The 17,421-nt window shown below is 42.2% G+C and overlaps 1 protein-coding gene across 2 annotated transcripts in view; it reads left to right on the plus strand.

Annotated features, from left to right (window-relative positions):
- DKK2 (dickkopf WNT signaling pathway inhibitor 2) overlaps positions 1-16,389 on the plus strand; it is a 54,240-nt gene extending 37,851 nt beyond the window's left edge. For both annotated transcript variants that reach the window (XM_084285804.1, XM_084285803.1), the window contains 3 exons: positions 11,731-11,881; positions 13,134-13,283; positions 13,799-16,389. In XM_084285804.1, the coding sequence (XP_084141930.1) occupies positions 11,731-11,881; positions 13,134-13,283; positions 13,799-14,049 (552 nt within the window). In that variant the 3' untranslated portion in view covers positions 14,050-16,389. The remainder of the gene's footprint in view (positions 1-11,730; positions 11,882-13,133; positions 13,284-13,798) is intronic.
- Positions 16,390-17,421: the final 1,032 nt, after the last annotated feature.

Genomic DNA, 17,421 nt, shown 5'->3' on the forward strand with positions numbered 1-17,421 from the left:
CAGATTATTTATGTACAATACACATCATGGTTAAGACTTGAAAGTAGGAATTTATATTTTCATACTTGGTTGGTAAACGTGGCTGCCTTGATTTGTATTTGTATCCCCTTATAAAAGGGGTAATTGCCAAAGGTACAGAATCACTTCTAATGTGCACATCTGAAAGGAAGGGTACAAGTTCAGAAAAAGGAAAGAATCTTGCAGTTAATTGGGTGGGGGCTGGAAAAAAAATTATTTGTGTATAGTTGACTTCTTATGTGGCCTTGGCATAGCCGAGCCATTTAATCACCTCTACTGTTTCCATCTGTGTAAAAGAAAAAAAAAAAAAAAAAAGAAGAAGAAGAAAAGCCAACAAAACCAACCAACCAACCAACAACCTTTATGTTTTTTCTGCCCTTGTTTGGTCTTGCTTATGAAGACTACCCAGCAGTTGAAAAGCTGACCATACAGAATTGTGGGGGAGCACAGCACCTAGACACTGCCTCTGGGCATGGCTGTGATGCAAATAATCCCAACAAGGGTAGTTCGGGAATGGCTTGACCCTTTTGTTTGCACTCTGGGGCATCCAAATGCAAAAATGCTTGCCAGCGAGGCATGCACTACCTTGGAGAATCCAACTCATGCAGAATAAAAGCTGTCAAGAAGGTGGTGCAGTTTTGCCATGGTTCCTGTTTCTTTGGCTTTCCTAACAAGTTTCAGATAGACGTGGAACTTTTCATTACAATAAACTTGCGTGAACTGAAAAATGGGATCAGGTTGCTGCATCTGGCTTAGCTTCACAAATGGAAATACAGTAAGGGGATAAACGAAAGGGCCACCCACTATAAAATGTGGGTGACCAGTATAAGGAAAAAACAAATCTTTAATGGATATTTATTCCAAAGACTGTTACAAAGAAACTGCTCGCAGTCTGATGTTGTGCCAAGCATAGGGGATTAAACTTTTTAACGACTTTATGTTGATTAACATCCAAGACATCTAGGAACAAAGAGGAGATTCCATAACTCCACATAAAGAATATTATTTTCAGACTAGACGAGAGTGCTTGAAAACATAAGTCCAGAAAATATGGCAAAATGTAGCGGGGAAGAGGACAAATTGCAGTCTTAGCTGCAGAGTCAGCGTATTTTGAGGATGGGGGCTGGACCTATCGTTGATCCAATGCTATGTGCCAGAACCCTAGGTAACTGTGTGCTGATCACCACTAGAAGAGCACAGTGTCCTTTCTGACTTGATCTATGAACTGCATAGGATTAAATCTTTTTCTCTGGACTTTTTTTGGTACCTTTATCAAGAAACGACTGCCACTATTCTGCACCCCCATCCCCTGCAGATACAAAACCTGAGTCTACTTTTTTTCTCTTTCTTTTTTTTTATCACATGACTGTGACCCTAAGGGATTTCCACATTTTTGTCCCATCCCCTCTGTGCTATGGTCCCTAGCGCTGAGAGAAGTCTTGCCTGGAGATGGAAAGGGGCCCGTAAGAGCGAGAGGAGGGCGTAGTCAGAGTGCGATGTCTGGAATGAAAGATGGTCCCTCGGTGGCTATTGCAGGCTGAAACCAAGAGCAGCCCCTGCTCACTCCGGGGCTGCAGACAGAAATGTAGTCTGAAGCCACCCTGTTCTTGCCTCCTGGACTGCATGTGCTGAGCTCTCTCTTCGGAGAATTGGGGCCTGGGTTTGTTTGAATTAATAGTGAAGTCATTACACTATGTAAATATGTTAGTGTTCATCTGGTTTTACTCACAAGTTATTCTTGCCTTGCTGTGTTGTTCATGCTTGCTTGTTTGTGCAAAATTAACTAGGAGCGTTTTAAAAGAAAAGGAGAAAAAAAAAAAAAGGGTAAATAGTGTTGAAACCTTGATTGCTACGATTTTTACCACAGGCTGAAGTCGAGTAGGCAGCCCTAACTTAATCATCTAATAAGAGCATGATGACTTTTTAATGACGCTGTAAGGGTCCTTTCCTTTTCTGCCATCTTTGGCCTCCTTTCTGTCAAGTGTGATAATTTGCCTTAATAGCCTCGCATTACGCTTTTTCCTTTTCCCTGTTGCTGAGGAGCCAGCCGAACAGGGAGCAACCCAAGGCTCACCACTCGACAGGGGGTGGCCGTGCCCCAGCCCTGCCCCAGGGTGGCAGCTCTTCAGGTTGTCCCAGTGGATGAGCACTGCTGGCCCTGCTGCAAGCACGGCCGATGCTGGAAGGAGTCAGGATGAGGAGCTGCAGCTCCTGTATTGTAATTTTTCCTGCTATTGTGATGGGGAAAGCCAGGTTGCATTACAGGTTCCTCCTGTTTCTCAGTCTTATGCAGACAAGATGTAAGATCTGAAGAAACATCCTTTGTCTTCTTCGTCTTCTTCTGGCCGTCTCTCCAGCTGACAGGAGCTCATGTTTCCTTCAGGGCTGTCCTTTTAAGCAGGAGGGCCAGAGAAACTGCATTTTGAAAACTAGTGTCTTAAACGCTGTGTATTCTGCAGTGCAAAGTGAACTCTGCAAGGAATACCTAGGAGTCCTTTCCAGGATGAGGACTGCAGACACTGCACAAATGGTTATAACTTGGAAGGGTTTTTCTCTCCAGGCTCTGGAGCAGACAAATGGAATTTTTGCACCGACTTCAATATGACAGGGTTTCCCCCTTGCTTTTCCTAGACTTTGTGGATGTGTAAGAGCAAAGGAAGTGTATTTCCTCAGTAGCTGTACTTCGGAAAGTAAAGCTGTCGTCTCATCTTTCTTGCTGAATGCATGTTTGCAGGGATGGTTCCCAATAAAAGCTCCACCCCGAGAGTGTATTGCAATTTGGGGACATGCAGATCCAGGTGTTTGAACAGTGACTTGCTGCCAGTTCCCAGCAATGTTATTCTACTCCCAGTCATAATATCTGAGTACCTACCTGCAGTTTAGTGCCTGCTACTTTCTGTGCCACAGGATCCGCTAGCTGCTTCCATCTGGGCAATGTTCTGAGATGAATAAAATAACCCCTACTTCTAGAGTTAATAGATCCCGAGGGAAAACTGTTTTTGGCAACCTACTGCTCATCCATAGCAGTAAACACGCTGATCAAAAAGCCAGAAGAATCCTACTCTGGAACAGCCAATTAGAGACAAAACTAAAAGCAAAACCATTAGAGAAGGGGTGGGGAAAAGGCAGAGATAAAAGGACAAGAAGAGTCTGCTGCGAAGGCTGGACATAGAACAAAGTGCGTGTCAACAAACCTTTATTCTCTGAGCGGTCTTTGGTGATGCAGTCGAAAATGACATAAAATCAAGACCTAGAGGCTTCCTGTCACATTGATTTATCACTACATTGTTGGCTTCAAGGATTACCTAACGTTGTTTTGATGCTGTCTGTTGTTGTGCTGTTGGTGGTAGTTTACCAGGCAATACGAACCACATACACTGGGACAAAACCCCTAAAATGTGGGGACAAAATGACTCTTCCCCAAGCTTTTGAACCTTTTTAGTCATCTCTTTTATAAGGTACCAGTTTTATGGAAGAGGAGGTGTCCTTCAAACTCAAGATTTGTGTTTGCAGTGTAGGAGACTCCTGGTCTCTCCAAAGGCTGAGTATTGCTGTGTAGTCCCATGGTTGTGATGCAAGGGAGGGAGGAGAAACTTGAGCTCCTGCGTGCATAATGCAGGAAACGTGGTATGCTTCCTTTGACGTGGGAGGATTCAGCAGTGACACCAGTATGAGCCTGAGGCTGGTAACTTACCTTAAAGGTGTGATAGCACAGAAAGACTCAGAGCTGAGCTGCCTTGGGAACTATGATATCCTGGCGGATATGCATCCTGGCAGTCGTTTTATGCTGTTTTGTGGTATAACTAACATATATCTGAATATGTTTGGGCATAGTGTGCTGGTCTTTAAGTCATTTGGAAATAGAGCTCATTCCAGGTTTTATCTAGATGAGGAATCGAAGGAGCATTGAGGTGAATAAACTTTAAGGTGTATTAGTGTAAGTGTCTTAAACCTATGAGTTTATACTTTCACAGCTTATGTGGAACACACTAAATTAAGGCCAACACAGTGCAAATAGCGGTATTTACCCAGGCATTCAATTGAGCCACTTTAACTTTGCACCTCTGTGACTCTGGAGTAACTCAGTTCAGCACTACAGCCTTCTAGTTTAGCTTCTCTGTATGTCCTCCTGAAGGCAAGGCCAGCTTTAAAGAGACACCCATTTACCTCTTCCCAGCAGGACACAAACCAGAGAACTGGTAAGAACAGGTGTTGAATTGTGAGCTGTTGAACAAGAGGTTGTGCTGTCGACCAGAAATGCTAGTTGACCACTGTATGGCTGGGAGATCGCATCAGATCACAGTACGATTGAGACTTCATTAGATGAAAGGTCTTTGGAGGTCTTCTGGCCACACTGGAAGAGGTCCCATTTGTGCTGGAGAGCCGTGTGTGCAATAGGGCAACAGCTTTTATTTTAAGGTGTTTGACTTCTTTCCCCAGGTACTGCAGCCACATGCTTCCTCCCTAAGCACATCTCCCCGTGCAAGTCCCCATAGCTGGCTGAGCAGGAGGTTGTTTTCCACAACATTTTGTTGGGATGAGGAAAGCCTGAGTCAGGACCCGCGTGAGTCCTGCAGCCGTGCCGGTTCAGAGAGCCCTCAGTGAAGTTTGTTTTTTGGTTGTTAAGATCTCAGTTTTCTTTGGCTCTCGCAAATTGTGAGAGCTTGGACTACTGCATGTTTTAGAAATGTTCTTCCCCTGGTGGTCTAGCAGCGGATTGAGTATTACTTTCAAACACGAATATTTATTGTCTTAATAAGGCAGGCTTCTGGGGCCATTAGCCACACAGTTTGAAGGAATGATCTTTGGAGGCTGCAATGTACACATCCGTGATGTAGCACCATGTCAGACTGAATCAGACCTCATAAACAGCAGTGTTGTTTTAAGCTGAAGAGTTAAAAATAAGTTATTGTTCGAAGAAAGTGTCTGTGCTTAACCTAGAGGCAGAAGATGGTGCTGTTCTCGCTGGGTCTGGCAGAGAAGTGGGTCAGAGATGTTTGAACAAGAAAGAGGCTTGGGGAAAAAAATAAAAGATTGGATCGTTAAGCTTGTCATGGCAACCGAATGGAGTAAATCTGTTTCACTGCAACTACTGTGAGTTTTGCTTTCAGGAAGGGTCTGTGCCACAGCAGTCACCGAGAGTTGAGAGTTTCTGATGAGATCAGTCTGAGACAGGATCCATGTCTGGAGCTGTCTGAGAGCACAGCGTGATTTCCTCCATGGGATAAATTAACCGTGGCTTTCTGCTTGTGCACAGTGAGGTCCCTCGCTATCATCTATGCTTGTGTCGAGCTAAGAATAGAAAACAGCAACATCAGCAGTGCTGTGGGAAAACTGCACTGCTCCAGATGGCTGCTGATAAGCTCTTTTCTCATTTGGGATTAAAAACAAAATAGTAGTAAATGGCGGTCATTTCCCATCCGCATCTTAATTTACATGCTTGCCTCACAGCTAGGAGAAAGCGAGGCAAAGTGTGTCTGTTAGACGTGGATTTGTCTGAACACATGTGAGAAGCTATCAGAAAGCAGTTCAGTCGCCTTGCAGGAAAAAAAGCTATAGGAGGAGGGTTTTTGTTGTTTGTTTGTTTGTTTTGTGCTTTTTTTTTTTTTCTTTTCCATTTTGTTTTATCCAATTTATGTGGTTCTGAGCAAAGAGCTCTTATTTCCATTGTTACAAAGGTTTGTGTCCTGTGAGATCCCATTAGGTCTTTTGATTGCCTTGCACAGAGAGGATCTTCGTTCCCTCTCCAGAGTTGACTGGGACAAATCCATTGTGCAATGTATTCATCTAGCTCTACAGGCCACGTGTTGCATGCAACTGCCCCATCAATCCTGATCTGCTAAAAAACAAAACAATTTTGAGATCTCTGCTCAGGATCAAGCCTAACCCAAGGAGTCAAACAGTGACTTGTATTCCCTGTAATTATTCTTGACATCAGGCTATTTGGTGAAAGCATATGTTTGCATTTCCTAATTTGTTGGCATGCTTTTACTTTGAATTAATTCTCAGAGAGAGAGAGAGAGAGAGAAAAGCAAAAGCAGACCTGGCACCCCTGTGGCTATTTCATGCGTTTGCTCTACGAGAACAAAGTCCTTGCTCAGAAAGAGAGCTCTGCCCTGTCCAGAGCAGGACGAGAGGACCATGACTGAGCCAGTTGGTTGCTTCATCGTGCCTGATGGCTGTGGGATATTGAGCAACGTGCACAGTCCTGAGAGCAAAGAGCAGCGAGCTCTATTGTTCGGCTCTAATGGGGAGGGTGGAAACCCTGTTCTCTCACCTACAGTTCAGTTCATGATCAATAAATTATGTGATCAATAAATTATGCGATCACCCAGTTAGCACACTGGCTGTAGAGAGGTCAGCTTCCACCTCTCCAACAGCCATTGTTTTAGATTTTATAAATGTACAATTAATTGGAATAAGGAAAATAAGCTTTCCTTCTTAAGGAACAAGTGAGGAACAGCCAACTCATTTGTGGTCAGCTGTCTCACAGACACGGTGTGAAAATAGGTGATATGAAAAAAGAGGTCTTTTGACAGCAGAAAAATATTTCTGCTGGATGTGATAGCATAACCTAACAGTACGGGTATTCCTGTAGGGTTTTAACAACTAGGGATCACCGGGGATGTGCAAGTAGTTGCCTAAATGTGATTGCTACTACGCTGGTACCTAGGAGGCAGGGTTATTCCTAGGATAACGTGCGTATCCATTTCCTGCTGCCCTTTGTCTCACCTTTACAGCAGCTCCTGCCTCTTTGCTGGGGGAGTGCAGTGAAGGATTGTCCCGGTAGCTCCTCAGCACTCTTAGTTGCCAGCTCTACTGCTGACAGAGGCTTTTCTCCCGTTCTGCAGGTCAGTTCCCAGTAACCAATGTGGGATGTTTGTTAGAAAGAACCTGGCCAAGTGTCTGGTGTGGTAACCAGAGTGAGCTTGTCATTTATGCGGTACGTGAGGCTGAGGCTCTCTTCTTGAGCACTGCTCAGGATCCACGGTAAGAGGGTAACAAATAACCTTCTTGCTGTTTCTTCTGCTGGGAGTGGTAGTAGCCGTGATCATCTGCCAGCACTGACTCTGCACCAGGACTTTATGATGTGTTTAAAAAAAAAAAGAAAAAGCTTTAACTGCTTTTGGGGGACTCCGTACTGGTATCTGTTACACCAAACCACTTATTTAGGTACAGCTCCTCTCGGTGTTGGAGGTGGGTCTGCAGCCAGCGGTGTCTGGGACTGCTTGTGCTGGGTAAGTGATGACACAGCCTAGGTGAGGATGCCAGTTGCTCTTCTCACTTTTCTCTGACATAGTTTGCTAGCACAGCGTGGAGTAGCTTCAGCATAAAAAGAAATGAGACATCATAATATGAGCAAATGGGAGCCTGGTGACTAAGACACTGGCCGGGAATACTGTCTTCAAATATTTGCTGGAGGCCACGCTGAAATTCAAGCCCTTATCTCCCACAGCTCTATAACGTGTGCCTGCCATCAGACTGTTCACTCACCCTTCAGCACATTACAGCATCTGTCTTACTCTTCCGCTGGAGTGCTTCTGCGTTACGTTTTATAGTGCCAGACAGGGAGACTCGGGCTGCCTGCCTGCACAGCACCACGGCCCCACCACTCGGTGTTATTCCAGCTTGTGGTGAAACTCCGTGGTTCGGGGCGACCACATAAAATGTGCGGGATAGCAAATGACTCCAGCAAACATATCAAGAAAGCCTCATTGCAAGTCAGCTGAGGAAAGGTGCTAAGCTAGATTTCCTCTGGCAAAAGGGGAAGATGAAATTAGAAACAAACCTCACTCCTGTAGGCTCCTCAAATCAAAGGCACGGCATTAGCCACTTAGTCATGGAAGCGAGATAATCACTTGCTTCCTCAGCCTCTCTGCGAACTTAACACAAAGGAGAGAGCCTCAGTAGTGGTTCTGGATGGACTTTTTCAACACTGGAGGAAAAAACAAAAAACACTTCCCCCTTTATAAACTGCATCATTTTCCTTGGATATTTCTATCGTGTACTCTTGGCATTTGGTATACAAACTCAGGAAGGACCGGAATGGAGATTCCCTCTGCCTCAAAATAGAAAAGGATGATGTTTGTATGTTGCTATAACTTAGCTGGTAAAGGTTAGTCGTGGTGGACTGATGTAAGGGACATCCTGGCTCAGAAAGAGCAGCACCCATTTAAATATCTAGCCTGAAACCCCCAACATAAAATCCAGTACATCTTTTCTGTGCATTTTGGTTTGGGACAGATATTCAGCAGTATATTTTATAGGAGGATACAAAACCAATTGGCATGTCTGAGGAGAAAACATCTCAGCAAACAATGCCCTTCATCAGAAAACAATCTGGAAATGTGACGCTATCACAGGCAAATCTAGGTTGTACCATGCTAGGAGTGACCTGATTGCATGTAATCTGGGCTAAAAAAAAAAAAAAATAAAAAAAAATTAAGCAAGATTGTTTAAATGCAGCTTCAGGGAGTGCTACATATTTTATCTCAGTTTCATCTGGTTTCCCATAATATCAAAGCCATGTTTAGTGGATAGAGATTTACGACCAGAAAATGATATGTAGAGCTGAAGAATGTGAAGGGATGAAGTGCCTTGTAGAATTAGTTATCATTGCTGGGGAAGTAGAGCTGGTTTACAGCTTGCTTTTTCCCTCTCCATCTGGGACTGATTTGTGTCTTTGCATTGTATATAGGAAATGTTCTCTGCTATTCTCCAAACGTAAAGACTGTGTTTTAGGCACTGTGGTGTAAGAGTTTCTGAAAACCTTGACTTATGCATGGACTCTTGTTAGTTTGTATGTTTTTACAAATATTTTTTCTTTATCCTGTATCTTAAACTATATATACATATTTATACTTAGATGCTCAGCTACTGCTGGCAATGGGACAATTATGAACACATTTTCCTTCCCTCGTGTTAGCCAAGGCTATGTACACACTATATTATTTTGTTTTATTTTTGTGTTTTAATACTGAGCACGGTGAAGAGGGAGAAATAACTTTGTGGGAGGTAGGAGTTATTCCAGTGAATGTCTAGTGACTAGGAGACACGGCTATGTAGACATCTTTGTTTCAAGCTCCCAGTGATTGATAGCTAAGATACCAAATGGATGGCGGTTTTGGAAGAAAGATCAAGGCAACTGATGGCATCAGGCATTTGCAAGGAGGTTTTTCACAGAGCTGGCTGGCAGCTGGTCTTTTGGGGCTTTGAGTGGACTTGCCAGTTGTTGTCCGAGCTTCATGTAACACAAAATGATTTGTGGATGTGCTGCAGTCGTTGGCCTGTGGTAGGGGAATGCTTTGGCTTATTTTTAACTTCAAAAATGTCATCTCAGTTTAGGACAGGGCTCTAGAGTGGGACTAAAGGCTGAGTTACATGTATGTTGCTTCTCTTGGCAATTTTGGAAGTCAAAATTGCCTTTTGTTACTTTCACCATTCTTAAAGATCAAGTTGAGAGGCGCATATCTTAGATGTCTTTTAAATGTCACTCGGCCTAAAAGCCAAAAGTAAAACAGACACTAGATATGGTACGCAAGAGCATTCGTTAGCACCATTCAGAATCAGGGAACTCTTTTTTTTTAAAGCTATTTGAGGAACCAAAAGAAAACTGCAAGTAGGCTTCTTGCTGACAAGTTGCAGGTGTATACCACATGCCCATATTGGAAAAAAGATGCGGTTATGAAGGTCTTGATGACAGACAAGGGTCTAAAATGCCTTCATCTCCAGGTTTTAGCTAGTTCATCTGTTTTTTATTTGCATTTCCCCCTGCTAGCAGTGTTAGTATTTTCCAAACTCAGTAAAACCATGCACAGATCTATACAAAATTACTTTTCTGCATTTTCAGTTATTTAGTTTAGTAAGGTCTTACTTTAGCTATATCATAATTTTTTGGTGATTATTCCTTGCTGAATAATCCAAGAGGAAGGACTGATAAGATTGAGCAGAGAGCATTTTATCTAGGTCTGCTTTGCTAAAATAGGTAGGATCCACTTATGCCTTGAGCGTACCATGCAGGTGAGCATTTGCATTTGTCTCTTATCACTACTCCTAGCTAAAAGATCTGACCTCCTCTGATGAATGAGGGTGAATTTGAGAGGAAATGCTTATTCTTAAGGGAGAAAGCCTTATGCGCACGCCTAGTTACTCCAAACAGCTGCACTCTAGCTTCACTCTTCAAAGATGCATATATTCAGAGGGCAGGAGTAACAGAGCAGCAGCACTCTGGAAATATTCAGGCAGCTCTTTTGTTACTGTAAAATACATTTTGAAAAAGAAAACAACTAATGAAATCACATGGAAAATGGCATGGGTCCACCCAGCTAGAAAATCTTGCATGTTTTTATTATCAGACCTCTTTCTTCTCCAGTTCTCAAGAGAACGGCACAGAGACAGAAAAAGGTAGTTCTCCATGTAAAAGAATAGTTTTCACAGCAAATTCTCAACAGCACCCATGTTTGTCTTTCCTGAGAACAATAAAATCAAGTCTTGATTAAAAATATTTAAAAAGTAATAATTCTACATTGAAAATTAGTCAATTGAGCTTTTTGTTTGTGTTAAATAATTGCAGGAGTCGTTTTTAAAACAATAAAAGCAACAATTTGATTCATTTAAAACACTGGAGAAAATTAGTTGAGGAAGTGTAAACATCATTTTCCAGAAAGTGCCCAAAATTTATTCTCATCTTTTTATCTAAACAAATTCCTTAAGTATAATTTTGAGGAATGGAAAAAATCTATGATTAATTTAATAGGCAGTAAAATTAGATGCAGACAGTGAGCATAGTTTGTAGCTGTGTGGGAGTCAGCAGAAGGGATCCTGGAATGTGATGGTGTCATTATGTGTCCTTAAAGCATCGTGGCTTTTCCTTTTGTAGCAATAAACTTGCCCTTCTCTCTTTTTAGAGGAGAATATAGAACCTTCTCACCCTCTGCTTAGAAGACAGTCTTCCTGTAAGATAATGTTGTTTTTGATGAAACTGGGAAAAATTTGTATGTCTCTCTCTGCTTTCATGAAATTATATGTGCAAGAGATTTTGTGCTGTATGCCATTGGGACGTTGTCTAACAGTTGGCAGGTTTAAGGAGTATACTAAGCACATACGTAAAGTAAAGGTTATCAAAGTGAAATGCTGAATGGAGATGTTTGTTTTCTTCCAAATGGTGTGGGTCAGTGGGGAGTGGTGCAAATGCAAGGGAGTTTGTACCAGTGTGGTGTGGACACTGACTGTAAGAACAGTGACCTTACTATCCTACCTGACACCTGTCAAAGCAAAATTCCTTCATGGAATTAAGACAAATTCAAACATTACCTGTTGCAGACTATGTATCAGGACTTCCAGCTACTGAGACAAGTTTTCTGGCTCTGTTTTTTTCTTCACTGTAGAGTTTTAAGTTCTCGTCTATGAATCAGAGGGCTGAGAACTTGGAACCCACAGAACTACAAGTTCTCTTGTGCCAACGTATGTTTGAGGCAAGAAAAGATGATCACCAAGGGACCTGGTTGTATTTTTGTAATTCCTGAGGTTGTCATACGGTTCCACCAGCAGCTTAAGCATAAGGATTGCTGTAAAGTGTCCCTACCTCTATCTACTAGTCGAAGCGAATGGTATCTCACTTGCAGGTTTCTTCATTTTTATTTATTTATTTTATTTGGAAACGGACTATATACATCCCTTGCACACTGATTCACTTTTCTTTTTACCCACCAGGCCTACCCTTGCACCAACGATAAGGAATGTGAAGTCGGGCGGTACTGTCACAGTCCTCATCAAGCAACATCTGCATGCATGATATGCCGGAGGAAGAAGAAGCGTTGCCACAGAGATGGAATGTGCTGCCCTGGGAATCGCTGCAACAATGGTACTTCTTTGGTCATTTCTTCTTTTCCCTCTGTAAAATCAGCATTTTGATAGTATCTACTGAAAAGAGATTTCCAAATGTTCTCAGCAGAAGTATTTGTTTCTGGGTAACTCCAGTTTCTTTCCTAAATCAAAATAGAATCCCTTTTACTGAAGGGATTTTATCCAGTATTTTTACTGAAGCTGAAAATATCATCAGCTATAAGCTTTACTTGTCTTTTTCTTTTGGCTTAGAAAAGATGCTGAGTGATCTTCTTTCTCTTCTAATTCTAGAGAAGTGCAAGATCTAACAATCATAGGAAACCAGTCTGATCTGTGACTCCATTTTATAACTGCATATCCATTGTGTGGTTGGACAGGGGAAGTTTTATGATGAACGAGCCAAGAGAAATAGAGGCCGTTAAAGAGTAAAATTAGACCAAGTGGATTCATGGTTGTCATATCAATGCAGGACCAGATGGTGCCTAGCTTGGAAGGGGAAGGGAAGAGAGGCAAGAAGGGAAAAGAGGGACAGCTGTGACAGTGCAGCATGAGTTGAAATTCAAAAGCTGTGCCAGGCTAGAGGCTGTTCAATCTCCCCTGCCTCCTTCCCCTTCCTCCCCCTCCCTGAAGCACGCCTGTGCAGGAAGCCACAGTTGCCATTTCTGATATCCTGCACTGCAAGGAATATATGTATGTATTTTTAATGTATCTTTAAACCTTTTCTCCACTTCATTATCTATAATAGTAGTTTTTACGTTTAAGGCTTGTGTACAACCAGACTTTTTCCTCCTCTGGACTGGGGAAACCGCCAGATGATGAAGCCACTGACAAAAATCACAGCATCTTTTCAAGTGCTACATTCAATGTGGCTTGATTTGCAGGAAAACTGCAAAGAATCCATATTTGTAAGGAAGCAGAAGAGACCCAATCAATCCTAGGGATACTTTCCCTGGGGGGGGGGTTCTAACTGTACTGTTTACATTCCCACACTCTCCTCTTGAGATCAGAGAGAGATGTCTCCAAGGCAGTCTCCAGATGCTCAGACCATAAAGCCAGTGTGACAGCAAGACGGTGACAGTGAGTGAAGCGCTGCTGTGATGAAATTAGGGGCCAGGGATCAGTGACAGAGCCGTGATGAGAGCTGAGAGTTGCTGGAGCTGAGCCCAGCACCCCCTCGCTTTCATGGTTCCAGTCCCAATCCTGGCCCAAGTATGTTCCTCAGCTGCTTTTCCTCTTGTTGAAATCTACGACTGACCGACTTTTCCCCACAGGTATTTGCGTACCTGTAACTGAAAGCATCCTTACGCCTCACATCCCTGCTCTAGACGGGCCCCGCAACAAGAAGAACGGTCATTATGCTAGCAAGGATTTGGGATGGCAAAACTTAGGGAGGCCACAGTCCAAGCTGTCACACATAAAAGGTAAGAGCACATTTGCACTACACCGTCTCGTTAGTTAGTAACTCTCCTGTTATTGCTGTTTAAGTACAGCAATGCAAAGCAGCAACAGTCATTTCCCAGGTCATGAATCTCTATCGTGAGAATTCAGAGCACAACTCCAGAAGTGATGTAACATCAACCAACAATTCCTGTGATTGAAATAGCATCTGCCGTCTTCTCTGTATCAGAGGGGACCGAAAATTCATTTTTCAGTTGTGCAAGACGGTACACATCCTCCTCTTATAACAGTCATGTAATTAAGCACTTGGCATTGTGCTTACAAACCTGTAGTCTCCTTCCTAAGTCTTGGGAGAGTTTGCACCAATTACCCTCCCAAACCTTCCTAATTCATCTCTTCCCTTGTGTTTATGTCCTTCAGATAGCCACAGATGGAAATATCATCTCTCCTTTTTCTGAGCTTCATTGGCATCAGTCTGCACTGAACCTGTATTTTCACATTTTCCCTTGAGGTAAAATAGTTTGCTTACTCCTTTTAGGACACGAAGGCGATCCCTGCCTGCGGTCATCAGACTGTATTGAAGGACACTGCTGTGCTCGCCATTTCTGGACCAAAATTTGCAAGCCTGTGTTGCATCAGGGGGAGGTGTGCACCAAACAGCGCAAGAAAGGCTCCCATGGACTGGAGATTTTCCAACGATGTGACTGTGCCAAGGGGCTGTCTTGCAAAGTATGGAAAGACGCGACCTCCTCTTCTAAATCACGACTTCACGTATGTCAGAAAATCTGAGTGAGGACTGGGAAGGTAGCATCAAGTGACTGTGGTTGTATGTATTTAATGCGTTACAGCATGGTGGGAAACAAGGACTGCACGTGAAAGAGGAGTGGCTTAAGCAACAGTTAGGGTAGGAGTAGAAAGAAGTCACAAACGCATTTCTTTTTGAGCTGGTGGCAAACACAAGAGCAGCTGGAGATTTCCCACTGTGCAGTTCTTCTGTAAATAACTCCTACAGGTTGTGGGAAAATGCTAGTATGCAAACAAGCGCGGTGGAAATTAATGCCACTTACCTTGCTGTGCTGTCCCATGATGTTCCGGGGTTCAGTGTATGGGCTACAGGGGTTTTCCAGCATCACAGTGCCTGCTAAATAAATTGTATACGTTGTACATATAGGAAGCAGTGCATTCCAGGAAGGCTTGTCTGTCAACATATTATTGGTCACTAAAATACACATGGCAGGTGTGAGAGAGGGAAATGCAGTTACTGTGAATGTCCATACACTCTCGTCATTCAGGGCTGACACTTCAGCAAAGCGCTCCTGCAGGACAAGAGTGCTACACGAGTGCTACATTTTGCAGGCCCTCGCAAAAGAGGTGAAAACTTGCCATCTTGCGATTCCAAGACAGCAGCAATTTCTCTAGTCAGAGGCCTTTAAACAGGGTTTTATTTCGTATATTTAGGTAAACTGAAATGCTTTATGTAGTTCAATGTCATAGTATGGTACTTAATCGCTTGTATTTGTCTCGGTTTACTGCTAGTATACATTGGACTGAACAGATGAAGCAAATACACGCATGCTGAATCCAGAATTATATACAGGCAGTTGCTCGTTAGTCCTAAATATACTTTCTTTGCCTAAACATACATGCATTATAGACATTTCCAAAAGAGACAGCGGAGTGTTGAAGTACATAACATGAAGAGCTATGAAATTGTGCCACTGTTGCTGTTGTAACAGACAGTGTAGGCACTCGTTGGGGGATTTAGCCCATAGCACTATAAACTCAGAGTTTTACATTTTAGTTGTAGCAATGGGCCACAGTTTGCTGGCAGTGTTCAATCTGGTTGCACTCTGCAGAAGCGTAAATGGATTTGTTTCTTAGAGGTAGCAAAGAAAAAAGAGTTGGCTCTTATGAGCACCTCCTCTCCAGCAGAAAAGGCTGCAAGAAGATGGTGTGACCACACTGACCTGTTAAGCATCATGGGATGTTGCAGCACACCAGGCTCGTGTGTATCCAACCTGAACTTGATCTTTTCTCAGTCTGGACTGTTCTGCCAGGAGTGATGGAAGTACGTGGACTGTGAAAACAGCTAACAACTCTACATTGTTTGTGTACTGGTTAAAAAAGGACAGCCTACATCGTTTGATTTCTATCACAGGTCTTTTCAAACTTTTTTTTTTTTTTTTTTTAATTTTACTTATTTGCAAGTATTCCTTTGTATAGACATTGGTAAAGAGACTGATAATTTTTTTTAAAAAGTCCAATTCTATAACTGACCTAATGCTAAACCATAATTAGCTGTTTAAAATTACCCACTGTCATGTTTTATAACACAAGAGATCTTTCTGTTTAATCAGTTCTGAAAGCAAGGACACCAGTATATAGTTTTAAGACCATGTCACCCATACTTTAGACACCTTTTTCCACTGACATGTCTCTATCAGTGGTTGTTTTAAAGCTATAGCTTTTATACACCCCTACTCAGATTTCCTAATTAGAACACAGACCTCAGCTACGTTACCTTTATCTTTCATAAGAGTATAAATAAGAGTAGTTCACAAGCCTCTTTCCCTACTGGAGTTGTTTTTTATTGGTCTAGAGGGACTGCTCTGAGATAGTTTCTTCTGTTTTTAATAGTCTCGGTCAGACTTTAATCTCACAGTCCTACCAGTTTAACTCTGGTTATTTCAGAGGAGTTTTTCTCGCATAATTGAAGCAGGAATAAGGCTTACAAATAGCATTATTTCAAATATTCAAAAAATACAGGAACCAATTCTGCAAGTGTTGTTTACACTGACAGAGGAGCTCTACTGCCTTCATTGTGATGACATGTAAAAGAAAATGTAACCCAGCTTGAGCGGGGGGGGGGATGGGAGGGGGGATTGCAGAAATGGGCTCTCAGCAATTTTTATCTTTTCCTATCATTGGCCTAGCCCCCTCCCTTTTCCTCTTACAAACCGTAGTTATTTGGGATAATTTATTTACAGGAAATGTTTAATGAGATGTATTTTCTTATAGAGATATTTCTTACAAAAAGCTTTGTAGCAGAATATATTTGCAGCCTGTTGACTTTAATGTAGAAAAATGTATAATAAGATTAAATATATTAAATGTCCTTTCCTGTTCCTCCCCAAATCTTTTACCCAAGTTCTTTTCCTTACCTGCTGCTTAAGAAGAGTAGTTCTTTCTGGAAGGCTATGCAAACCTGTTGGAAAAAAGAATATATGCTTTAGCTGTACAAGAAAAAGAATCTGATCGTACTCGTGTCTCAAAACCCTATGTAGGCTAAGTTTTGGTAAAACATGTGAAGGTCATCTTAAAATCTCCATGTGTCATTTCCGCAAAACTGGCTTAAGTGGCAATTATCTATATGAAAAAAAAAAAAAAAAAGAAGTATCTCTTGAGAGAGAATTTCCACCTGAACATTCAAGAATAAGTTTTGAAAGTAGTGCATCTAAGTGCATAATGTTCAACCAGGCTAAATAAGATGCTCAGATACATCCCCTGGATAGTGATACAAACCCGAGAGACTCACAGAGATTACAGCCAACATTCAAGTTACACAGCATTTTGCTATAGATTTTTGCTATTTGTACAGCGTACAACTACATTGCTCCAAGATACATAGCTAGCAATTCCGAAATGGCAGATAACAGCATTCAGCTCTAACAAAATGAAACAATTCATATGACACAACTGAAAATATTGCTACTAAAAACAGCCAAGTTTTGAACCCAGGAAAACCCCTGCAGATCTCAATAACTATTGCAAAATAAAAACCGTGGTTATTGAGCAATGGTCTCAATATTCTTGTTGCTTGTTTCTGGGAACCCTTTGCTCAAACATATGTACATTTGGAGAATGGAATGGTCTCCCAGAAGCACTGGTGTTTGTACAAAATGAAAAGGTTTTGCTACTGTTACTTACAGTATTTGGTGGGTAGTCCTTTGAAAATTATTATTATTATTATGGTGTTGTTTGTTAAAAGGGTTACAAAGTTGTGAGCATCTTCAGATCCCAGTGACTTCAACAGAGTTTGAAACTGCCAAAGCCTTCAGAGATTTAATCTGGGAACAAAAACAATAGGCACAGGCAGTTCTTCGCACACCACAAATACTGAGCAACATAGCTGAACTGAATAGCATGCAAGCAGTTTCGCAA

Source organism: Netta rufina, assembly GCF_964035555.1.
Source record: "Netta rufina genome assembly, chromosome: 4".
Lineage (NCBI taxonomy): Eukaryota > Metazoa > Chordata > Aves > Anseriformes > Anatidae > Netta > Netta rufina.